General features: G+C 49.5%; 1 protein-coding gene across 2 annotated transcripts in view; it reads right to left on the reverse strand.

Moving 5' to 3' along the window:
• SMURF2 (SMAD specific E3 ubiquitin protein ligase 2) overlaps window positions 1–25,133 on the reverse strand; it is a 32,074-nt gene extending 6,941 nt beyond the window's left edge. The window contains exons 1-14 of one of the 2 annotated variants that reach the window (XM_076072423.1): window positions 24,950–25,133; window positions 17,528–17,566; window positions 15,133–15,241; window positions 13,095–13,228; window positions 10,969–11,034; window positions 10,596–10,680; window positions 8,360–8,443; window positions 7,158–7,381; window positions 5,414–5,498; window positions 4,378–4,536; window positions 4,039–4,240; window positions 3,506–3,609; window positions 775–889; window positions 262–440 (exon numbers count right to left, since the gene is read on the reverse strand). In XM_076072423.1, coding sequence (XP_075928538.1) covers window positions 262–440; window positions 775–889; window positions 3,506–3,609; window positions 4,039–4,240; window positions 4,378–4,536; window positions 5,414–5,498; window positions 7,158–7,381; window positions 8,360–8,443; window positions 10,596–10,680; window positions 10,969–11,034; window positions 13,095–13,228; window positions 15,133–15,241; window positions 17,528–17,566; window positions 24,950–25,001 — 1,637 coding nt within the window. In that variant the 5' untranslated portion in view covers window positions 25,002–25,133. The remainder of the gene's footprint in view (window positions 1–261; window positions 441–774; window positions 890–3,505; window positions 3,610–4,038; window positions 4,241–4,377; window positions 4,537–5,413; window positions 5,499–7,157; window positions 7,382–8,359; window positions 8,444–10,595; window positions 10,681–10,968; window positions 11,035–13,094; window positions 13,229–15,132; window positions 15,242–17,527; window positions 17,567–24,949) is intronic. The other variant, XM_076072424.1, reaches the window with a different exon arrangement.
• Between the last annotated feature and the right edge of the window lie 1,272 nt (window positions 25,134–26,405).

Below are 26,405 nucleotides of genomic sequence, written 5' to 3' on the forward strand. Positions count from 1 at the left end.
ACCGAAAGAACCAAAGAAGAGAATGGCTTGACGACAAAAGAGATTGGTGCAAGAAAGATGTGCCACTACTTGGCACAAGACAAAAGGAAAGTGGAAACTAATGACACAATGTGCAGTGGACACCTACTGGCGATCTTCCAACGGACCGTGGTGATCACGATGAAGACAAAGATGACAACGAAAAGGCGGCGATGCGAGAGACATCAGCGGAGAGAGACAGAGAGAGAGGGAGGAGCGTTGTGCGCGCCGGGCACCACTCACAGGATCCAGACGAGTGACTTGTGGAGCTCAGGGTCCACCGTCTCCATGTCGGCCAGCGTGATAGGCTTGCCCAGCAGCTGCTTGTAGAAGGGCAGCGTGAATCCACCGTCGATGTAGTGGCCGTGGAACACCGCCATGCCCATGATCCGTCCCACAAAGTGGAAGTAGGAAAGGTGCTCCTGGTTCAAAATCGTGGGGGGGGGGGGGGGGGGGTGCAGGATGGGGAGGGGGCAAAAAAAGCTCATATGTTAGGATGTATGGCTACATGTGGAAAGGGTTGCCACCTGTAAGGTAAGGCGAGATGGATGTGGAGTGCCATAGTAATTAGCAGAAGAGCGTTCCGGCTGCAATTAAACACTTGGTCACCTTCGACTACATCTACCTTCGACCAACTTCATCGTCACTAATTCCGCGAGCGAAAGCAGCGCTACGGCCAGTGCGCCGACCCCACGCAAACTAGGCCGGCGGTGGACAGTGGGCAAGCGACGGGTCGGACGGAGCGCGACAACTCACGGGGTTGATGGCCGAGTCGGGGTTTATCTGCAGTGTGTAGATGTCGTCGCGCGAGTACTGGAAGAGCCCGTAGTACGGGTTGAGCATCTCGTGGGACAGCAGGTACAGCCACTCCCTGCAGGGATATGGGGGGGGGGGGGCAAGGGTGGAGGGGCAGGGGGCGAAGCATAATTATTGACAGTATATGGCTGCTATAACTTTGCACGTGATAAGTCACTTCGTTGAGCTATCATTTGTGGCCAGGTCGCTTCTGAAAGAGCGATAATAAAACTCTGCGGGCCTTACCTGGTAAAATAAAACGTTTGTTTTATAGTTTAATCTTTATTTATGTTAGAAACGTACAGTTTTCTCTCATACCAAGGCTGTATAAAGGCCTCGCCATGGGGGAGGATGTTTGACCATAATTCACCACCAGCGCATCTGCCGCCAAATCCATGGACCTCACATTCCTCCCTGACCTTCGCAAGCGAAGAACCAGCCGACGACACTGGACAGAGCGAGGTCAAGGTAGGCCCAACAGCAGTTTAGAAATCGCTCTCCACCGATGACGACTGTGCTCGGGAATCTAACTGGGGTGGGCTGCACGTTCATAGCCAAGCGCAGTTGGCACCGCGCCACCACTCAACCCGACACGGCGTAATGAAGGATGGAGGACGCGCGTCATCCAGCCAAGGGTTAAAACGCCCGCATTGGTCGTTAATGACGAGCAGGAGAGGGGGGCAAATGACCAACGCTGGGCAAGCGTGCGACGCGATTGCGGCGATGTACGCCGAGCCAAAGCGAACACAACGTGCGGCACGTGACGCAAGGCTGTTGTCACGACGCGTTCCGATGCAACGACTGGCGCGCACACCGGCGCACGGAGTGGCAGAGAACGGGGAAGGGTTTGTTTCTGCGGGGCGCACGGTGTCAGAACACTGTGCGAAGTAGACAGACCGCCTCATTATTGTGAGATGAACCACCGTCGGTGCGGTTCACGGATTTTGGTTGTGACGAATGATAAATCTGTGTCCCTTCACAGTTATTATTTCACGGAACCGTCTGGGCTGTTTGTCGTTTAAATGCACACATCTACTTTTGAACCTGCTACGCGTTCACGTGCGATGATTCATTCTGCCATTTTAATCTGCTGCATAAGAACCCATTTACTGTCACCAGCGACGATTATTCAAGTATTTAAAGCTGATTTCAATCTGTTGCAGAACCCGTTTTCTCTCATGTTTGCTGTTCAGACTTTGACCTCTGCATTTCAATTTGCAGCACAATAATCTGCTTGCCCAAATAATATCTTGAACCTTGCTCCACCTTGAAAAGTCACACGACTGATGCCAGTGTTTTCCCCGAACCGTAAATTTAAAGACGTACATTTTTTTTCCTCTCTCTTGTACCGTCTCAACTTGCCCCGATTCGTTTGTATCATCTCGCCTTAAGGTAACATTTGCGTGCAATTTACATAAATATTCATAAGATTCCATTCACTAAGGATTCGATGTGTACATCGTGAGCTTAAGAATACATTTTCATTCATTGTTTTTGATTCCCCCGGGACTGCTGGTGCTGATACCTCGAAATTGGCGTGTGCGCACATCCGTGTGTATTCGCGTGCGTGTGTACGTATGGGGCGCGGTGGTGTAGCGGTTAGTGCGTGGCCCTACGAAACCCGCGATCAGAGTTTGATTCCCGCTCACGGCCAACAACGGTGACGATTATCTGAATCGGTCCTGGGCCTCCCCTAGGTCGACTCAGGCTCATATGAGTACCTGGTGCAGTGTAAAAACATCACCACTGGGGAGACAAAGACGGCCGGACGTGGTGCTGGCCACCCACCCCCTCATGAGCTGTGCCGACCTTCATAGGTGCTCACTAACAGCACTTGCCCTAACAGCCTGTGAAGGCTATACAGGGGATCTGTATTTTTTTGAGTTTGATTCCCGCTCACGGCCAACAACGGTGACGATTATCTGAATCGGTCCTGGGCCTCCCCTAGGTCGACTCAGGCTCATATGAGTACCTGGTGCAGTGTAAAAACATCACCACTGGGGAGACAAAGACGGCCGGACGTGGTGCTGGCCACCCACCCCCTCATGAGCTGTGCCGACCTTCATAGGTGCTCACTAACAGCACTTGCCCTAACAGCCTGTGAAGGCTATACAGGGGATCTGTATTTTTTTGTGCATGTGTGTGTGTACGTTTGCACGTCGCTGTGTACGCCTGCGTTGGCAGCGTCCCTTTTCTGATATTCATCTTTTCTCCTCTATTTCTCCCCCCCCTCTGTCTCTTCCCCTATTTCTACCCCGATGTGTTTTGCATTTCCAAGGAAATTTGAGATGCCGCAGCCTTTGAGCAATTGTACGCAAAGACACACACACACACGTGTCGATCAGGCGTGGGAGGATTTTGACCACACTCACCACCCTAGTAGTCAGCGCGGGTTGTTGGTTAACGAGGTTCGCACTGACGCGAGGCTAGAGCAGTACAATACTGGAATTCTGCTGCAATGCCCTCCACTGCTCACCCTGCAAGCCTGCAAAAGCCCTATGACAACCTGTTTGTGTTTGGTGGTCACCCCATCCAAGCGCACTAGCTGGGCTCAACCTAGCTCAGTTTCTGGGATGTGACGAGATTGGGCACATCGCCGGCTCTTTCGGTCATTTACACAGACCAACGAACGGAAATCCTCATCCTCGATTCGGACCGAAAGTTCGCGCCGGGTGGGAGAGGCGCTCCGTACCTGGCGACGCCGCCGTAGTCCAGCCCCTCCTCGCCGCGGAACTTCACCATGAGCCGCTTCTTGAGGTCGCGGGGCCTCATCTTCATCACCTGTCGGTACGACTCCTGCCAGAGGGGTGGGGGGGGGGGGCGAGCCGGACCGACGTATTCGCTCAAATTGTCCCGTGGCAAAAGTGGTTTTTTGCTTATCCACGTGGTTGCGATGGTCACGATTAAAAAATCCGGGCCCGTAGTTAAGAGTTTTTTTTTCTTCCCTATTCACTTATGCAGGACAAGACGAAGAGAAGACTGCTTTACAGGCCAGATAACAGACATTTACACCAAACAGAGAAAAATCTTTTGAGCCTGCACTTGAGCAGGGGAACGGGTCTTAGCAGCCGGAGAACAGTGCCGGCAGGCATTAGCGAGGGATCTGCAGACATTGAGGGCAGCAGGAGCAGCAGCAGAGAAAACCAACAGGAAGTGAATTGCCATCCACAGAGGCAGCAGCAGCAACAGCAGCAGCAGCAGGGCGAGCATCCCCTCTCGTCTCACCTCAAAGATCTCCGTGCGGGAGACCTCGAGCCGACAGTGCCCGGCCTGCGACTGCTGCAGCGCCAGCTCTTGCCGTAGGCACTTGAGCTTCTGCACGAGGTCGCGCTTGTAGCGGGGCACGGGGCACTCCTCGTCCGCGGGGGGTGGCGGCGGGCCCGGAGGGAGGCCCGGGGGGCACGGGCCCTGTTGCGTCTGTCGATTTCTGCGACGTTGGCGTGAACGTGCATGGGGAGGGGGCGGCAAACGTAGAAAAGACTGGTCAGTTTAAAATAACAAAACACGTCACTGTCTTTTATTTTACAAGGATGGTGGGGGGTGGGGGCGGAGGGCTTGCCGTACTTGAGAAGGTGGTGCAGGTTGGCGGAGAGGCGCGGGTCGGTGAACTGTGTGGTGCGGTTGTTGTGGTCGACGAAATAGACGCGTCCCGTGGCGGTGCTGCGCGTTTCCCAGCCGGCGGGCAGAGGGCCCAGGTCCTCGCAGTTCACGTGCGACAGGTCCCTGTATCAACAGGGGAGACGCGACGATGACGACGGTGGTGGTGATCAGTACAAGTGGGTTCATCGTAGTGGAGTAGTAACGACATTAACAGTGGCGTAGTAAATACATTATCAGTGGCGTAGTGTCTACATTATCAGTCGAGTAGTAACTACATTATCAGTGGTGTAGTAAATACATTATCAGTGGTGTAGTAACTACATTATCAGTGGCGTAGTAGCTACATTATCAGTGGCGTAGTGTCTACATTATCAGTCGAGTAGTAACTACATTATCAGTGGTGTAGTAAATACATTATCAGTGGCGTAGTAACTACATTATCAGTGGCGTAGTAGCTACATTATCAGTGGTATAGTAACTACATTATCAGTTCAGGGGGTGTGGCAATCGGTGAGGTGGGGGCCCCAATATTTGATTTGTCTTGCACGATCGCACCTAGCTCCTCTGGCCGAACACCCTCCCCTTATTCGCCCCAACCAGAAAGAGAGATTCTTCTTGTCTACGTGATTATACTATGGAAACAAACATGCGATGCGCAATTCGCGGAAGCCAAACGATATAGCTCTAATTACATTAAAATAAAACGTGGAACGTAAAAATGAGAGCACTTTAATAAAAATTAATGTAAACCGCGTTTGAAATAATTGTTGTTGTTCTTTGACACTGTTGTTGAAAACGTACCTCATGGTGGTTCGTCAAGGGGGCTTTGGCCACGGGGGGGGGCGGGGAGCAAGGCACCCCCTGCCCCCACGCCCGTTACGCCGCTACGAGTTCACGGCGGATCTACCCCGCTCACACTGTGTCACCCAAGCCACCCCCTTTGCCTCCTCTGTCGGCGCTCCCCTGTCTAGGTCTAGACGAGCGAACGCAGCCCGGTTACCTGGGAACGCGAGGGTCGTGCCACGTGCTGACCCCGGTCTGTGTGTGGAGGAAGTAAATTTGTCCCTGCTGGGTCGTTCGTTGTTCTGCTCGTGGTGGAGAGACACAAGGCATGGGAAACGGTGATAAGAGGGGACAAAAGGGTCAATGCTCTCCCAGCAACGGCCAAAATAAAACCGTCGAGGTATATTACTTTAGTGTATCTTACAAGAAAAAAAGTGAAGAAAATTAAACAAACCTATATGACTCAACCACTCACGTGAAACGAGAATTTTTTTTGAAGTCTGTTTTTTTTTACTTCCGTTTCCCCCCAATTATATTACAAATGTGCTATCGGCGTTGTCATGACACAGACATTATCATTCGGAAGCCAAGCAGTTAGCGGCAGTGCATCAAACATGCGTCAGAAAATGTCCCTGGAAGATGATATCACAGAACTACTTGTGAAGTCACTTTATTAGGTCTCTTAACACAAACTAGTTGTCACACACATATGCATACACCCTGCAAAAAGTGTTGGGACACAGAACATTTTTTAAAATTCTCAGAGCAAAAAATTATCCAAATCAAGTAAAAAAAAAATTCCGTGACGGGTTTTTTTGTGTGCGCGATCATTGAGACCATCATACACGTGAGATGAGAGAAGTTCCGCTTAATCGCGGGTGGCTGGAACCTGGATTGAACCCAGCGCCGACCTGAGCCACCTGGCCACTTCCAAAACAACATCTCGGAACATCGCAAACTTTCTGCCCGAGTTGAAGGGGACTGCCCGAAACCGGTCGATTCTCATGCATGCAGAAAGGGGTCACATGCTTCATGGGTTACATTTTAACTTGGTTAAACGAGGCTCCTTGTTCAGCGCTTTACAATTGAGAAAGTAGCAACGCACCCCCTGTAAAGTGAGACAGCTAGACTCTCAACACTAATCAGAAATGACCCAATTCTTACACGCACAAACGGATTCATGCAACGTGAACAGAGCTTAACCGATTAATCGTCACATCGCTGCCAGGAATCCAAATCTATAAATAAAATTGGCAAGTGTCCTTCTGTCCATTTGTCATGCTCCGCATCTCCAAAACGAGATGTTAAGGAAATCAATAAATGTTTGTCTTCCTGAGGATATTCCCACAAAATTGTCGCCTTTATAAAATTCCATAATTTTGACCCTGACAATTTGACAAAATACCTTTGGGAATAACCAATAGCCCCTCCATCTGTAACAATTTCACCAGAACGAGAGTCGCACCTCACTGCTCAAACCAGATGCAGTGATTAATAATGGGTGCTTAAAAGCAGGCCGGTGAGTGGCAATGGGAAACGAGTAGCAACATTCCATTTTAGCATTTCTTACTCCAAAGCATGCGGGTATTTATAGACATTGCAAGGGGTTCTCATACGAAATCCATATTACTTGCATTTCACTTAAGCTATATTCCAATGCAAATGCTTATGCAGTGCTGGTATATTCCGATACAAATCGGTGCCAGTTGGCACGCGCTGTAGAATACGTCCCACACCCCTACTTCCTGCGACCGTGGAGCTGCCTTATATAGTAACCGTCCACATCGTGGACAACTGCCCCCCGAGTGAGGAGTGCCGAGTGATTTAGAGATCCAATGTGAGATGGCAAGCGCAAGAGGAAACGGGCAGAGGAGGAAGTTGACCTCCGCGCCACCTGGCCACTTCCCGACGCAAGCTGTGCGATTTTTCCCGTCGGAGCGAGTCGTCGAGTCGCTTCTCACCGTAGCCCTCGGGCAGATCCGGTGGCTGGTGCAGGTGCGTGCGGCTCAGGAAGTTGCGGTGCCTCTGCGAGCGCGTGCCCAGCTCCGGCGAGCCGGGTGCCGCTGGCGCCGCCGACGGCTCCCCGGCGGTGGTGGCGCGACCGTCGGCGCCCTGCCCCGCGCGCAGCGGCGTCCCCTCCTGGCCCGGAGCGACGCAGCCTGGTCCGCCGCACTCGGCCGCCGGCCTGATGCCACGCGCGCACGTACACACACACACACACACGACGCGTTCAGCACAGGGGCGTTGGGGCACTCGCCGCGCAAGTTGTTTTCGCGGTTGTCCCGCGTTAATTCTCGGATGCGTTTTCGGGGGTTGTACCGCTTGCGGTGTTTGCGCGATGTCTACGTCGGACGTCGTGCCCAACAACACGCGGTAACAACCGGGAAAACACAATGGGCAGGTGTGGAATGCACGGCGTGGGACTGGCACGGCACCGCGGCTTCATTCATACGGCTTGTGGACACACCAGGCCTACCACCCTTTATATTTATCCATCACTGCATCTTTAGCCGCACTCATTGTGTACTAGAGGGGAACGCTTTCGACCTGGCAAATGTACTTTTAAGTCCGCGCTGCTTGCTTACATTACTTTTGTAAAGATGTAATATGTGCACTACAGAAACTGTATAAGCGATTTACAACAGCGAATTAAAACTGCGACTTAGAACGCGTGGCAATCGGACAGCCCAGGCAAGACACACAGCTTAGGTGAGTATCTAATAGATAGGATATTTTTTTTCTTCTAAGATTCTAGCTTTTTTCCTTTAATAGAACAATACGAGGGAGTGCTGCACTAGCCAGGTCACAGCACACCAAATGCCTCTCTCTCTTCAATCCCTCGGTCTTTGTGACCGTCAATGCACATCTGCTGCCCCTCCACTACTCTTGCCGCCTGCCCTCAACGCATCACTGCTGCTGCTGCTGCTGCCTCCCCAACTTCTGCTCCGCTCCGAGATCCTTCGCCGATCCGTTTCCACTCCCCTCCTCGGTCCATTTTTTTGTTTTGAGGCTTCCTAACCCTAGCAAACGCGCAAGTTCTGCCAGGTCCTCTCGACCCTGCTACCAATCGTTCCAAAGCCACACGTGGAAAGCAGCCGCCCGTCGCCACGCACGCTCTTTCCACGTCACACAACAGGTGCCGCTTTGTTCCGCTGCGTTTTACCTGGTTGGTCTCTCCCACTGTGCGGTCCGCGTGACGTGGTTAACGTACTGTGTGCGTCCCATGGTAGACCTCCGCTCCTCCCACCTGCCCCACCGAAACGAAGGTCACGTAACGGCGCACGGCACACGTCACCTGGCCAAAACGGCTCGCCACGTACGTCCCCGTCGATTTTAGCCTAGCTCGGGTCGAGGTGTCCGTCACTATTTTGGCGTCAAGTTCTCCACGCAATGCCTCAAAAGGCATCATTCTCTGTCCGTCTGCCTATAATTATGATGAGGGAAGCACGCGAACGCTCTCGTGAAGATGATCGGACATTAATTAAGCTTTAGGATACAGTTGCCTTGCTATTAGGGACTTATCCCCCCCCCCCCCCGAGAGAAAGCCAGCCCAATTGATCAAAAGGCTCAAACCAGGAAAGGGCAATGTAATCCCTTCGTTTATATACCATTGTTAATGCATCCTGTAAATTAACTGGAGGGAGACAATGGGACACACTTTGCTTTTCCCCAACTAGTATGGGTTCATCCTTTCGAGTAAACATCTAATTTCCTGAAATCTATTAAAAAAAAACAATCCATTTGCCACAAAACTTGTCACACTGCCTACCAATAATGGTGACCAATAACAATTTCCAACGCTTTTTAAAATTGTTGGAAAAATCGTTTTTTTTTTCACTTAAAACATCAATATTAAGCTGCATATCAGCAATCAGCTCGTGTGTGCGACAACAGAAGAACGCGGGTGCAAGCCGGCATGGCCAATGGTGTGTTCGTCTGTATGTGTCCATCTGTATGTGCATGTGCAACTTTCATTGTACAACAAAAAAGTCCAACATCAAAAAGAGGCTCCCTTAATGCACTGGCTTGCCCACTTTTCTCAAAAGTGCAGATGCAAAGCACAGACCGCAATCATGCAAGCCAGTCCATTTTACCAACCAAGCGTCCCAACGAGACTTCTCAATTATTCAAGGGAAGTTGATTAAAATAAAAAAAGTTCAAATATATCCATGCCCAAATGAGCATGAAGTGTGTGCTCGTCACCAACTGTGGGCCCTGAGCCAGTGATGAAAATTCCACATTGCTTAGACGGGGGCCAGTAGATATGAAAAAAACACGACTTCTGACCTTCTATAAAGCGATACTCGTTTGATGGTATTTGGCGAGACAATAACAGGCTGACGAATCCAAAAAGTGGAACGTGAACTCGCAATCGTATGACGGTGAGCGGCTCGCTTTGACCACTAGCGCCATCCGACTGTCCTGGCAAAGCTTCGCGTGGAATAGAGTTTCTTTTCTCTTCGTTGAAATCAACGCACCGTTTTAAGTTTCATCAACACAAACCAAAATCGCGATTAAATATTAACCAGGGCATGGCCTTCTTTCCGAGGTTAAATTACTGCCGACACACGCGACTCGGCAAGCCCCGTGGCCGAGCTGGAAACAGAAACGTGGGCGGTAATCCCAAAGACACCGGGGTGCACACAGACTAAAAACGATTAAAACTTGTTTTTATTTTACCAGGTAAGGGCCCACCGAGCTATACAGCTCTTTTTTTCAGACGCGACCAGCCTATCACAAATGGCAGCTCAACAAAGTGGCTTATCGCACGGAAATTTATAGCAGTAGCAAAACTCTCAATGCATTTTGTTGATTCTAAATGTGGAGGGATAAACCAGAGGGGACCCAGCGAAAATACACGACCACAGGAAGAGAATAGGCAAACTCCAAAATACACAGGCGTCAGGGTTGGGATCGAACCCACGACCTCCTGAATACCAGGACAAGGGAGTTAACATCTCGCCACAATGGCGCCCGATGACATGGCCAAGCAGTTGCAAGGTTTTTCGTTTGGTGCAGAACTTTGCGGTTCAAACCACGTGGCGGCCCTGGTTAATATTAGGGTGTTCACCATAATATTAACAACACGTCATCCCCGCTAAACTGTAGACGTTAAAAGATTCGTTATTTAAAAAGGAGCACGATCACAGTCCAAATTTGCCAAAATCTTAACAATTATCCTCAAATGATCTAGGTGGGTAAAACCACATGGCAAACTTTGCCTCCTACTTACTATACCCGCCTGTGAAAACTGAGCGCCCTCGTAATAGCCTCGTGTTATAAGGACGGCGTGAATACCATAGGCACTAAATCATTGTTTGCATTATTATAGACGTGAACGGTGGTTACAGCTGCTGCTGCTGCACATGGAGATGAACCCTAGCGGCCTCAACACTCACCCCTCGGGCAGGTCGTTGGGGAACAGGCCCCGGCAGTCGACCACTGCTCCACCAGTGCCAATGCGATCGCGCGACTGCAAGCTCACTGCGGAAAAAGGAACGCAAGGTTGACGACGGTTGGTGGTATCAACTTGGCAGCATAAAAAAAACTACAGTACAACAATGGATTTTGCTCCTCTGCTCTCTGTTTGTCCAGTGCGCAGCCATAAATAAACATGGGTGAAATAGGGCACGGTTAGGGCTGCAGACAGGAATACGGGTCGGGACTATCTGATTGGCTAAAGCAAATAACAATTTTTCAGGGCGGCAGTAACAAACAAAAAAATTCCTCTTGAACACTGCGAGCCAAAGCGTTGGGACAGGAAACACTTACAGACGATCTGTCCCCTGACGGTGTCGTTGCTGCTTTGGCCGAGTCTGCAGAGGTCCAGGCGCTGATCTGTGTACGTAGTTGTTCAGGGGGGAGGGGGAAGGGAGGAAATTCACCGCGTACGCGTGGAAACAACGCGTCACTTATCAAACCTGCAAGACCACACGAGACCGTATCAAGAACGTGAACTTTAAACGAGGCAGTGCAGCTGGTGGACATTTGAAGCCGTGTCTCTGCTCCAGTTAAAGCTTCTGCGAGGTGCTATGAGTCAGCTTTTTTTTGTCAGCAAGGTGAAATTGTACATTGCCATGACAGGGGCCAGTCACTCCAAAGGTGTTACCACTGCCGAGTTTCCAAAGAGAGGTATCATTTGATCAACCTCACGTGGGGATAAAGGGATCAAGTTGACCACAGGGACCCCGGGTTGGTTTGCGAGTCACGCACTCTGACCACAGAGCCTCCTGTTTGGATTTCGAAAAGGTCTGGCTTTAATGAGACGCACTAACCGCGTAGCGGGAGAGTGATGCGAATTCCTGCAAGTGTTGCTCTCGATGCAACTGCTGAATTATACAGGGTCATCCGTTTACAGATACCACACCGATTTATAATGACACTCATACTTTGTTCGCAACAGGGGTGATTGAAGAGCGTGCATGTTGTAAGCAAATTAGAATGGCTATGTTGGTGGACAAAGTGTATTGAGATTGATGGGAGATGTGCAGAGGCTTTTAATTTCTCGATCATTTCTGCTGAATATTTTAGTTCGGTACCTATAAACGGATCACCCTGTATTTACAATGCGACTTGTATTTTACACGGTGCCGAGGGTACAACATTTCCCCAAGATGCCGTATGAGAGGAGAGACAGCACAAGTGCGGGGAGCAAGGGAAAACTAAAATAAAAAACGCAGCGAATATGACTATGAAATAACAAGGCAGACAGAAAAGCGAGCGGCTGGCGGAGGAGAAGAGGAAGATCTTAAACTTAGACTTGAACAGGGAGAGGAAGACAGCAGTGTAGACAGCCTGGAGGAGGAAGTTCCAGACAGCGTGGTCTGCAGAAGGGAAGGAGCGACCTCCTACTGAGCAGAGGCAGACAGTTATAGTCACACCTCAGCATAAGAAAAATACTTCCCTTCCCCACCCCGCTTGGGGTATGTCAATATTTCTGCCAAGCATGTAAAACTCAAAGCCAACAAAATTCCTTTTTGGGGCACAAAATCATCTTCCGCCTTTTTGTGGCGAGTCCATCAATTTCCACATTGTTTACATTTCACGTAGGGCTATCAACGTGCACATCATGTTGCAGCCAGAGGTACGAGGGAACCGAGATTGAGATACGATTATCCACATCGTAACTGGCGTAGCAGTAGCACCCGCAAGCTGAAGACAGCACACAATGATTTTGGATGCAATGATTCATCGACTCAAATCGATTTTTACGTGCAGCACATGCATTGCGAATGTGCGTTTAAAGAATGATTTTCAACATTTTTCAGTTTAGATTTTATATCGCTATATTTCTTTACAGAGTAGCGGTGGCGCAGCGGTTAACCCACTGTGCCATGGACACGATGATCCGAGTTCGATTCCCAACTGTGGCTAAAATCAGTGGCTGAAGTCAAGTCAAACAACCCCCACGACGACATAGCCAGGGGCCTTCATCCAGCAGCGGATTGACAAAGGGCTGTGTAGAATTCAAATAGATCATACAGATTCAAATTGCTTTAAGATTATAAACAAAAAAAGACTTCAGTTTGAATTGTGGCGATGGAATCGGGAAGAAATCTTTCACATGCATAATAATGAAAGTTAACAACCAATAATATGTGCATTTCCACAGAACATTCCACAGGCGTCTGGGACACGCAAAACTTTAAGGAACTCGGTGTTTGCAGCTGAACTAAATCATCTGTTCAACAGACATTCCTCGCTCCCATGAAGACGGGTGGAAACTAAAATAAAAAAAAATCCCAACCTCAACAATAGGAATTTTCCCCACGAGGCCACAACGCAATGTGGTCAAAAGGTTAAGCGGCAACGGCGGTGCAGGCGCGCGTGTGCGAGAGCGCAAGATCAGCGTGAATCCGATGGGGGGGGGAGGGGGGGCCCGCCAAGGGCCGACTCACATCCCGTGTCCTTGATGCGAGAGATGAGGTTGGAGAGCAGGCGCACGCAGCCCAGGAAGCCGGCGCCCTGCTTCTTGTGGATCTTCTTGCGGTTCCACACGCTGATGGTGATGGAGTCGGACTTGCTGATGTAGCTGCACGCCACAAAACAGAACGAGGGGTGAGGGGGCAGGGTGGGGGGTAATTTTGAGAGCGAAAGCGCCGCTTTATCCCTTTCCTCCCTGCGTTTGACAGGCTGCTCAAATAACGCGACGCCCGACGATGCTTTCTTTGGACGGGCGCCGGTTTCAGAACTGCGTGGGGCGGGGCGAGAGGGCGATACGCTAACGGCTGCTTGTGCGGTAAGGATGCCGTTTGTATGCCACGCGCGCAGCGGCGGCGACACCGGCTGTGCTTCACTTAGCAAAGTCAACGAGTTTAAACGGCCGAGTACACAATACCTGCCGACAAGAGACGCCGTATGAAAAGAAGGAAAGTGTACGACCACTTAAGGCAAAGGACGAGAATTTTATCGCACAAGGCGGGAAAACATGCGAATGGGTCAATTAACTATCGGCAATGAAAGCATCTGCATAAGAGATTTTTTGGGTTAGATTCGCGTAAATATAAACGTGTCGTTAAAACCACCGCCACCCAACACAGACAATTACTAAGGTTTGTCACGTAAACAAAACATGCCAATTCGTTTACAATTCGAGTACGACGTTTCGCCGGTAATTACAACAACCAGCATCATCAGGCAACAGCCAGAGTTGTGGAGAACCTTCCTGTTCGGTCTTAAATAGATGAGGGATATACGTGCAGAGGACTATTGTGGGTATCCCATGAGGGGGCGAACGGAAGGAGGTGCCAACGGGTTGAGAGTCATGTGGGGCCAAGGATGACGTAACGTTATGGGTTACGTAAGGGGCTTTCGGATGGCACTTGCGAGAAGGTGGGCGGTGCCGAGCTGGGAGGAGGGCCGCTCAAAGGGATTCTTAAGGGGGACCCCCCATGACGGGGGCGAGGTCGTCGTTGGAGACCAGGGAAAGGAGTGGCTGGAAGAGGGTCTCTCTCCTCGTCGCGGAGCGGTGTTGGCTGATCCCCGCTCCGGGCAGATGAGAGAGCCGAGGGGATAGCCGGGGTAGGCTCTTAATAGCTACTAAGTGTCCGGGTGAAGGACCGAGACAGAGTGCACCTACACTGGTGCGAGCGGAGGATGCCGAGTGAGAAAGTGTTTAATAAACGGCAATATCCATCATAATATTCCTCGTCTCCACGTGGTTCTACCGCACAACATATGTGATGTCGTCACTTGTGAGCCAATCAGGTGTAAAGGCCGGGGGGGGGGGGGGGGGTAACGTATATCATAACCCAACCTCTATTATGGATACTGGTTGCAAAAGCCGACGCGTTCAACTGAAAGCATCTCCGTCGGCCAAAACCAACATTGGGTGGGTGGGCGGCGGTGATTCTCTCCTGGTGGTGCCGAGCCAACCGTGCAACTTCCACATGCCTGTTGCAGGGGCTGTTCTTCATAGGTTTTAGCTTGTAAGGCATCATTTACCCAATGAAATTGCAGTGAAACAAAACTGCGGGGAGGAGGGGGGGGAAGTCTAAAAAATAAAAACTAATTGTACACACGAGCAGTAACGATTCTTTCCCCCTGGCGAATCAACTGTCGTGATGCAGGGTTGTAATTCATTTAGAGAATCTATTAGATCGTACCATTGTGGAGAATGCACTGGCCTCTTAGCGCACAGGGGGGTTCAAGCGAACCCGCTGCACATACAACATACACGAATAACATAAAATAAATGCATCAATTCAAACGCGCGTCATCACTGAATGCGCCTATCAGCGTAATAATAATCCGCATGAATCATTGCACCCACGAGTAAAGGCTGCGTCTAGCGATTAACTCGCACACCGTACGCCACCTAGTTAAACATTTGCCGTGCACCCTTCGCCACGACGGGCCCGAGAGAAAGAATGTACAGCGATGCACAGTGAAGCAGAGCGTTGTCACTGTGGCAGCCGGAGGTTGCGAGGCGCTTACAGATCATAGTGCTGGTTCCACTTGGGGTCCAGAGTGTTCCTGACGGTGTCGGTGGAGTGGCACTCGCCCGAGCCCTCCACCATGATCTTGGCGAACGGATCCGGCAGCCCTGCACGCGGTCGGTCAAGCACGACGGCGTCTTTTATTTTTTACCCCGAGTCCGCAAGCGCCGGCCCGACTTTAAGCGAGCCGGACACGGCGAGACGCCAGCTCCCAGCCACTCACCCACTCGTGCACTTTACCTCCTCAACTACCCACCCTGTCACCCACCTCACACACTCACCCAACCACCCATCCACTGATCCAATTAAGTCACTAAACCACCCACTCACCTATTCACCCAATAACCCAGTCATATTCACCCACCCATCTACTCATCAACCTTCTAATCCATCTACCCACACAACTACTATATCACCCATCTACTCACTCACCCTCCCACTCACTCACACACCCACCTACCCACGCATAAACTGGCAATGCAATGAGCATCAACATGAATAATAATGTAATTTATTGATTTAGAAAGGCCTCCGAGCTGTATTCAGGAGGGCCCTGCATAAGAATGTTTGGTAAATTCCTTCATTCTCTTTTAATGAGTACATTGCGTGTGGCTATAAACCAGAATACACATGTACAATCCACGCATGTTTGGTCAAAACGCTCGAATATCTGCATTGAGGGATTTGCAAAGCAACTTTTTGTACGGTCATCTCCCGGGCCATGCTGCAGCCAGGTGGATTTGAGAGTTTCGCAAATCTGTGATCCACCAACCCTTGGCTCCAAAGTGCTGGATTACCAGCGTGTACAGGCCACCACTCCGGCTCACAGAATTTTCTTTAGATTTAAAATACAGTTTAAGAAACTTAACTACATTTTCAGGTCAACATTTATATTTTCACATGCTAAACAAAACCCACTCTTTGCACAATTTGCAAATGCATGAAGAATTAAGCGGCACAATAACGCACTTGAATTGCCATTTCCAAGCGGGCTTTGCTTCTGATAAATGTACGGAAACAGTTTTTGACAAATGAATGCCTGGAAAAGCCCAGGCATTATTTACTTTCCTCAGGAGCCTGGAGATGACGAGTTGGCAAGGGCACTGCATTTTCCGCGCGTCCAAAGTTGCCGGTTTCAATTAAAGCCGGTGCAGGGCACAGACGGGGAACCACAGCCTAGCGCGTGACTCCACCATCGCGTCTCCGGTTTTGGCGATCACTCAATTAATCTGTGGCCACATTGCAAATGCGCACGCATTGCACACAATGCAGTAACAATGACATCCCAGGGCATTCTTCCCCGTAGGCTTTTCGCGGTTGCGCCGTACGGCTGTCTGATGTGTTTGCGTTGTTCAACGTTTAGAGTTCCTAAAGGATCTCCCAGCACGTGGGAGTGAAACGTCGGACATCGTGACGGAGATGAAATCTCAACGCAATTTTGTGACTGGCAGGGTTATAATTTGAGTCTTAAAGCTGAAACCGCTGAGGAGTTCACAAATGTGTCGTTACTTAAATTTGGCAAAACAAGCGGGCAAAGTAGATTTAAGGTGCCGAAAGAGATTATAAGGACGGTCTGCAATAGGGGCAGCTGAGAAAAAGAATTGAGAAGCTGCCAGCCCCGTCTCCGATGATTGTCACTACACATGGACCGCACATTAGCAGCAGCGCAAAAACACTTTCACAAGAGCCATTTTCGGTTACTGTCATTTCTTCATGTGGCCGTTACGGTTTAACGCTGGCTTCTAGCGAAGGTGGTGGTGGGGGGGGGTGTGTGTAAAAAAAAATACTCTGGCTGAACTTGCTGAAGAGGAAAAGGAGTGAGGCACTGCCAGTAGCCTCGCGTTTGCTTCCCGATGAAAAATTCAGACTCTCCTGGTAAAAAACCCCATGCCTGGCCGAGTAAGAATCTAGCACGTGACCGGGTAACGTGGGTACAGATGGTATCATGTGACCTTCAGGGGTCACGATGGACGCCCCCCTCGCCCCACATCCCCCCCGCCCCTGCAACGCCCAACCGCCACCACCGCCGACTGACGCCTTGCGGCCGTCGTGCTGTTGACCTTCACGGTCTCCGTGGCGTTTACAAGGTCACGAGGAAAGGTTTTTTTTTTTAAAGGACCGGATCCCAAGTCCAAAAATACAACCAGAAACCACAGAGTTGATGGACAGCACGTACAGCTGGGCACAGGGCACCCACTGGCGACTGGACGCGGCGGCGCCGCTAAGCAGCGCAGAGCAAAGTCGTCGCCGAATTTACGATTGTTAATTGTTTACCTTGCGTAGAGTTTGTTGATAAGCGAGCTCATGCATATGAAGGTGCGGGGAAGCAAAGTGTGCCCTTGCTGTTCGCGGCAGAAGACGGAGGGAGGGGATGTGGGTGAAGTGGTACTCACTGAAGAAATCTTTCTTGGCCAAGTTCTTGGCACAGAGCACTGCGAAACAAGAAGCCCGTTCATGCACTCGGTTAGAAAGCTGAAAACCAGAGACGTAACTCCAGCCACGTGCGTAACAGTTTCACTCGGAACTGCCAGGAATTCGAGCGCTATTGCCATTCACTCTTTTTTGAAAACTACAATTATTGTACTCGACCACTTTACAGTTAATGGAACCGTTGCAAACCAGCAAAAGCTGGTAATAGGTACACATTACAACCGATGACTTTTTTGATGTTGCCAAATTGCTGCTGGACTTTTTTTTACCCGCCACCGCAAAATCCCCCAAACGCCGCAGCCAAACCTAACAAAAAATCCAGCACCGACCTAACGTTACATGGGCGTATTTATGTAAACACCGTAATGTGTTGCCTCTCACTGAGTGCGATAGAGGGCTGGGCATTTAAATGGAGGCCATGTGGAGGGAGCTGCGTTCGCAAAGGACGACAACGACTTTCCCACCAACATCTCCCAGCAAACGCCGTCAACGACTTTCCCACCAACATCTTCCAGAAAAACTACGCCAACGACTTTCCCACCAACATATCCCAGCAAAACCACACCAACAACTTTCCCACCATCATCTCCCAGCAAATGCCGTCAACGACTTTCCCACCAACATCTTCCAGAAAAACTACGCCAACGACTTTCCCACCATCATCTCCCAGCAAACGCCGTTAACGACTTTCCCATCAACATCTTCCAGAAAAACTACGCCAACGACTTTCCCACCATCATCTCCCAGCAAACGCCGTCAACGACTTTCCCACCAACATCTTCCAGCAAAACCACACCAACAACTTTCCCACCATCATCTCCCAGCAAACGCCGTCAACGACTTTCCCCTCAACATCTTCCAGAAAAACCACGCCAATGACTTTCCCACCAACATCTCCCAGCCAACGGCGCCAACAATTTTCTCACCAACATCTTCCAGAAAAACTACTCCAATGACTTTCCCACCAATATGTCCCAGCCAACGGCGCCAACGACTTTCCCACCAATATCTCCCAGAAAAACCTTGCCAAGAACTTTCCCACCAACATCTCCCAGCAAACTGCCAACAATTTTCCCACCAACATCTTCCAGAAAAACTACTCCAATGACTTTCCCACCAATATGTCCCAGCCAACGGCGCCAACGATTTTCCCACCAATATCTCCCAGGAAAACCACGCAAACAACTTTCCCACCAAAATCTCCCAGCAAAACCACGCCAACGACTTTCCCACCAACATCTCCCAGAAAAACTATGCCAATGACTTTCCCACCAACATCTCCCAGCAAAACCACGCCAACAACTTTCCCACCAACATCTCCCAGCCAACGGCGCCAACGACTTTCCCAGCAATATCTCCAAGCAAACCACGCCAAATACTTTCCCACCAACATCTCCATGAAAAACTACGCCAACGACTTTCCCACCAACATCTCCCTGAAAAACTACGCCCACGACTTTCCCACCAACATCTCCCAGAAAAACTACGCCCACGACTTTCCCACCAACATCTCCCTGAAAAACTACGCCCACAACTTTCCCACCAACATCTCCCTGAAAAACTACGCCCACAACTTTCCCACCAACATCTCCCAGAAAAACTACGCCAACGACTTTCCCACCAACATCTCCCAGAAAAACTACGCCCACGACTATACCACCAACATCTCCCAGAAAAACTACGCCAACGACTTTCCTACCAACATCATCTCCCTGAAAAACTACGCCCACGACTTTCCCACCAACATCTCCCAGAAAAACTACGCCAACAACTTTCCCACCAACATCTCCCTGAAAAACTACGCCCACGACTTTCCCACCAACATCTCCCAGAAAAACTACGCCAACAACTTTCCCACCAACATCTCCCAGAAAAACTACGCCCACGACTTTCCCACCAACATCTCCCAGAAAAAAATACACCAATGACTTTCCCACCAACATCTCCGAGCAAAACTGCGCCAACGACTTTCCCACCAAGTGCAACTCACATCCGCTCTCCCTTCACTAGTCCACCCCCTAAAAGCACTGGCCTTAATGTTCACTTGCACAACTCGGAAAGAATTTACTCGCAGCAATTTTCACTCGCTCAGGTTATAAAAAAATGTTGTCGTTTTCATTTTCTGTCATCGTAACATATCGCCGGAACAAATTCCCGGGGGGGGGGGGGGGGGGGAAATATCACGGTCAATATAAAGTGAAAACAAAGGACCCGGCTGGGGACGTTAGCATAAAGCAGTCCAAATCCAGCACACGGCAAAGAATCCGGAGCTATGGCCATTTACGTCGAGTTGGTGGCACGGCTCCATTCCACTAGTGAAGGAATTCATGAAACGCGCGCACACTATACACGGTGGTGAGAGAAAAAAAAGAGTGCCGTTTTTCGGTTTTTCTTTAAAGGAGGGCCCTCGCAAATGCCAGACCCTTTGACATTCACCAAGGCCGCACCTCGAAGGCAAGCCGATTGCCTCCGTATAAATGAGTCACTTGTTGCGAGAGAGCGTCTCGTGACGCACCGTTAAGCATTGTGCAGTTTACATCCTGATTCCTATCGATGCGTTTCTCCGGTATGCGATGGATGAGAGAGAATATAATGAGCGGCCAGAAACACTCAGCACTTTTGGCGCAGTCACCACTTCAAAAAAGGCGCCCTTACTGTTTGCACCCATAACTACGCCGCCGCACAGAAGATGCAGACGAAATTAGCAGCGATGTTAAGGAAACGTGAAAACAAAGGGCACTGTTTGTCGCCAATGATTGCGACACAGTATACCCAGTGTCTACAGTTCATGTTAAACTTGTATGTTCTGTTGAGCGGAGTGGTGGAGCATCGGTTAGCAAAATGCGCTATGAACCCACTGACAAGAGTTGAATGCCTGACCAGGGATAACATGAGTGGCAAGTGATATATAAAACGGTCCAAGGCCAACTGCCCTCTCACCAATCAGCAGTTATAATCGGTGTGGTGAAGCATGATCAAACAACGCCTCCCCCCCCCACTATCAACATTGCCTGGGGAGGCCTTAATCCAGCAGTGGATTAATCAATGGCAGAAAATTAAGATATATTACTATATTCGTTTATATTCACACATCAGAGCCTTTAAAAAGTGTTATATAGGGCAACCAGTCGTGGCAAATGTACGTAAACTTTACTATGTTACGTGCGAGAAAGACGAACCGATTGTGTTAGTTATATAATGAGAGCGGGTGTTGACTGCTGCAGACACCACAAAACTCCTCTCTCCCATTTCCATTCCACAAAATAATGCTTCCCTCCCCTTCCAAGTTTGACCATTTTTACTTTGACCCTAAGCAGCGCTCTGCTGACGCAGCAGTTCCTGCCGCCGCTGCACATACCATTACCACTCTCCTTTTGTATTCCCCGCGGCTCAAACCCCTCGGCGTTAACACGAAAACCCACACGAACGATAATGTACAGCAGGGACAAGCGTGAACCCTACCCTAACTACCGACCCCCTACACCCCACCTCGCAACCCATCCAAAACTGGCCCCCCACACTCCTCGGTCATACAATGTCGCCACTGGCGCGTCGTTGCACCGCCTTAATGCCTGCCTTTGTCTGGACAAGTGCAACCCCAGAGGCTTTTCTATAATAAACCTTAATTACACGCGCAGAGTCGGCGGCCAGTGGCATGACGCGTGGTGTTTCCAAGCCAGCGCTGCCAAAAGCCGCCTTCTCAATTCCAATTGTTGTCCCGCTTTATTTACTTGCGTGCGTGCGCGCGAATATTCGCGTCTACGCCGCGCGAGCGTGTTACAGTCGGCGGCGCAAAATGGGATGCAAGCATTAGTTGGAATTGGGGGAACCCCCCCACCCATCTCCCCCCTGACTCACCCCGCACCCCCCTCCCCCCCCAACATTATTTATTCACGCTTGTACAGATGGACGCGCGGTAACGTCCATCTGCGATGTGTATACAACGCGAGCGGTTTCCCAGCTCAAACGATCGTTGGGCAGTGTGGTTTTCATGTCGATCAGCGGCCCTCGGCCAGTGATGGATATTCCACATTGCGGGTGCATGGGGGCAGTGTCTTCATAAGACAACCACTGCTGGGGTGTACATGCACAGCCTCTTTGTTTATCCACTGCTAGATGAGGATTCTCCCTACACGGAGCGGGTGATGGGGGGGGGGAGGGGGTTTATTTGATCAGAACTTCACCGCCCTGGTCAGTGACAGGTTGGAGAAGACAGGGAGAAAAGGACATCACAATCAGAATCTTTATTTATCCTCGAGAAAAACGATGAGCTATGAGGCTTCTTCACATATGTCCCGTAGACATGGAGCATAGTAATACAGTGCAACAATTGATTTTGCTGCACTGACTTCTGGTCTCTACCACATGGACATGCAGCCTGAAAACAACGTGGTGGTCACACATCAAAGCACTATCCAGGCCCCAATATGCTGAGCTTATGAGATCGAACGAAATCGGGCACATTGTTTGAGATTTAGTCCGTCTTACTGAAATGAATGTATGTTCAGGCAGTAATTGTTTCACGAGATATTGTCTATGTACCAACTCTTTTCTCGCCTCTTTCTCTCAGTAATCGCATCATAAAATGTCCCCCTTAACTAAAAGCCACTCTCTATACATCCCTCTGCTCTGACAAGGAGCCAGTAATTGAAACGTAAGCTTATTATTCACCACCAGTCATGATCAATCCACTGCTGGATGCAGGCCTCCCCCCCCATCTGTCACCAGCTCATTGTCCTGTAAAAATGCTTCAGCATCCAAACACGACCTGATTTTTATTGGTCCGTCTCCACTGAAGACATCCTCTCGGGCACTTTGTAGCGCATGTTATGTTTACAGTTTTAAAATGGTGGTCAAGTATTTTTGGAATTTTCAGCCTGTCCTGTAACCATGACTAATTCCCATGAACTTCACTTATTTCAAACGTCTACCCAGTCCAGGACTCGGTCTACCAGACTGACTTTAATCTCATCCATAGCGTGTTCAACCACCATACTGCATGCCGAAACACTCCTTTCTGCTTCTTTCCTTTCTGATTTTTTTCCCATTACGCTCCTCAGTTTCAGCATTCCCTGCCACCGTCTTTTCCCACTATTTTTACAACATTGCTCAATTCATGAATTGTGTTAAGGACCGTCGATTTATTACACCTTCAACAGTTCAGTTTGTTGCTGACCAATTGGTACAAGTCTTGCGCCTGTACTCTGGAACCTAGATTTTAAAATATGTAACAGATAAACCAAGAATCCCACATCACCCCACTCTTGTCCTGCACATGTAAAACATTAGTAGCCAATGCAGAGGGGAGGTGGCGTGACCCAAAACGAGCTCCATAGCCCCTTTACTGGATCACCACCGCCAGACCATCATATGCGCTAACACATTCTAGATTTGAAGCTTTCGTGACGGCAAGGATTCATACTCTTTGTTTTTTTCGGTAAAGTCACGTAGATAAAATAAAATAAAACTAAATCAAATCACGACGTTTCGCAGGCAACACAAGCTTCCGTCTTCAGGTGGAACAGTCACAGCAAGATAGCTGCATCAGTCACAGCAAGATAGCTGCATCAAATGCAGCTATCTTGCTGTGACTGTTCCACCTGAAGACGGAAGCTTGTGTTGCCTGCGAAACGTCGTGATTTGATTTAGTTGTTTTCTTTTATTTTAATTTTATTTTATCTACGTGACTTTACCGAAAAAAACAAAGAGTATGCGCTAACACAGTTCACTGTGGATCATTACGTCTGGACCCTGGCATGGCAAGGGTTCGAGACCTTTGTGGTGTAAGAAATCTCACCAAACCTCATTGTTGTTGCCGTCTGGTCTGGTAGTGCCCTTGGCTTAATGGCTACACTGGCGATTCGTGCACAAATCTTTAAAGGGCCAAGCATTTAAAAAAGCCACTCAGCTGATGTCAATGCTAGAGACCGTACACAAAGCCTGTGCGAGACCTCACTAACATTCATTGTTGTTTATGTGTGGTGGTGCCCTTGACTTTATGACTTTTGAAAAAGCCGTCTGATGTACGAATAATCACAGTGCACTAATAATCATAATCAGCCATGATCAATCCACATCTGGATTAAGGCTTCCCCCTAGCCGTTGCAAGCTCACTGTTCTGCGACCTCAGAATCCACCTAGCCGCGAAACACGACGAGCTCATTCCATTGCTCCAATAATTTACTCGACAATAAATGTACTGCCCCCTTTCTCTATGCACTGCTGGATGTGGGGTTGTTTGCACTATACTTCACCAAGCTAGTCGGTACGCATTGGCGATGGGGGGGGTAGTGGTGCCCATGACCGGTTTCACATATTACTAACAGATGTGCGCGTATGTAACAATGTAATAATGTACAGCCCCCTTTGTCAATGCATTGCGGATAAGGCCTCCGCCACGCCACGTCGGTCGTGGGTGGGTCGTGGGTTGCTTTGACCATACTTCACCATACCGGTGCTCCGTAAATATATACACGGCACACAAAAGATACAGCACCAGTACGTTATATTGGCCAACGTTGCGGTGGTGGTGGGGTTGTGCCCACTCTTCTTGCCTAGCTAGCACCGTGCAAAATCCGGCCGTCTCGCCAAACTACCACTAACAAAGAGGGGGACGAATAAAAACACAAGGACAGAAAGCCGGGCAGAGGCGACAAAGATGTGAACCAGGCATGCATATCTGGGATCTAACAGAGAGTGAGAGATGGTGGTTGGGAGACCTTTGTCTTAAATTTAAAACCCACGGCAAATTCCTCGTTCAACAGAAATCCCCACCTCGCCCCAGCGCGGCTCGCCACACGGGCTATTTAATTAAGTATCTCGTGAGCGAAGGCTTCAAGCATCATCGAAGCCGCGCGCGTGCAATTCTCCCCGTCGTCGTGGCTTATCATTTTGTTTCGTCGGTTTTTTTAATGTCGAGGCAGTCATTAGCTTTAAAGGAGCGTCGTGTATGTGTATATATACTGTATTATGGCGACCGTAGAAGGAGCTTTTGTGTATTATGGCAACACGGTCTATTTATACAGCCACAGTGGTCACGCAGCATCGACGTACATTGTTTTTTTTTTAGACAATCTAACGCATCAATACACGCCGAATAGAAATTAGTCGGAACTAAAGGTCGTATTTACGGTTAAACTGAGACTTCTTTAAGCGCGCCGAGTCTAACACGCCTCTCCACCGAGGCCTAGCCACGCCCGCCGAAGCCTTACGACTATCCTAGTTTTCCCTGCGGGGCAGCGAGCGCCCGAGCCCGGCCAGGGCCGCGTCAACAAAAGGCGGCGGTTGGTGGCGCCTTTCGTTGGAACACACACAAACCACACAACACACACACGCGCGCGAAGAAGAAGAAACACGAACGAACGCACAAGAGACGCGGCTCTTACCCGTAAGTCGGAGCTTGGTGGCACCGTTCCGTCGCGTGACCGCGTTGGACATGTTTGTGGCGCGAGGGGAAAAAGCCTCAAAGCCGCCCGCTCGCTCTCCCGCTCGCTCGCCTCTGGGCTCCGTCGCCTCCCGTGTAATGGCTTCCGTCACCTCGCCTCCTTCGCGCAGGACCCGGATGTTCGGGGCGTCCCGCGGTGACGTCACCGCTCGCTTGCACCGCCTCCCGTCCGCCGGTTCGATTCCAGCTCTCGGCGAGGAATAAAAACATCACGGTCAAGTTTAACGCGTGGACTTTACGCGATCAATGTGAGCCGTAATAGCCGTAGTTATTTACGTGCATTCTCCCTCCCCCCCACCCTCCACTTCGCGCAAGAAGAGCACACAAGTGATGTCGTCAAACACTCTACTTATGGATCGAAACAGGATTTCTCCACAAATCTGGCTGTCGCCCTGATGAAGCTGGTTGTAGTTACTAGCGAAACGTCGTACTGAGATTGTAAATGTTGTGGATTTGCTCTCCAACACACCGGTTTAGTGCTGTACTAGTGCTGTACTAGTTACGAATTGGCATGTTTTGTTTACGTGACAAACCTTACTAACCCCCCAAAAAAAACCCTGTATTGTGGAGAATATTACGTTTTTATTTATTTCCCACAGCATTTATTGTTACGAATTTTTAGTGCCTTGTTTTTCAATACGCATCCCATTGTCCGTATTGTCAAAGGCAAAGGTAATGCGCACCTATTAAAATGCATGAATCGGTTTATATTATTTTTGATATTCTTTGGGTCTTTCGGTAAAGTCAGGTAGATAGGTTCAAAGAAAATAACCTATCTATGTGAATATGAATTCCTGCAGTCACGAAAGCTTTAAGTCGTTGTATATTACCTGATTTGACATTTTCATCAGAAACATTGACAAAGGCTTATTTATGAAACCAAAGCTAAAATAAGTAAAAAAAATAACTTTTTTTAAACAAGCTTTTATAAAATGTACGAGTAATGGCAGAACTCCACGACTCCATGACGTAAGGGACCGTGGACAATTAGACCCTAGCCGAAACATAACATAAAAAAATGTTTAAAATATCTATTTTTTATGATGGAATATAGTATTGTCATCAGTATGACATAAGTATACCAAGTTTGCAGTCGATACCACATTGGGAAGCGGGTTAAAATTGAGTTACAAGATTTGAGGATACAACAACAAAAGACAGAGTGAGTTAAATAAAAGCGTGTGTGGAGAGACGCGTGCTTTTGAAATTCCACTGCGCGATAAACGGGGATGAGGAACACAACCCAGTAAGCATGCCAACTTTGGCGCAACGGCTCCCACCACGTGCTAACGTTGGCCCAACGTTCAACATTCACTGGGCACGCATGAGACACATCACGCAAGTTGGAGACGCCACGGCGAGACGGCGGAATAGCCCATGGTCGAGAATCACGACGG

This window comes from Petromyzon marinus, chromosome 37 (genome assembly GCF_048934315.1).
Source record: "Petromyzon marinus isolate PM22_M1 ecotype Great Lakes invasive population chromosome 37, UKy_Petmar_22M1.pri1.0, whole genome shotgun sequence".
NCBI lineage: Eukaryota > Metazoa > Chordata > Hyperoartia > Petromyzontiformes > Petromyzontidae > Petromyzon > Petromyzon marinus.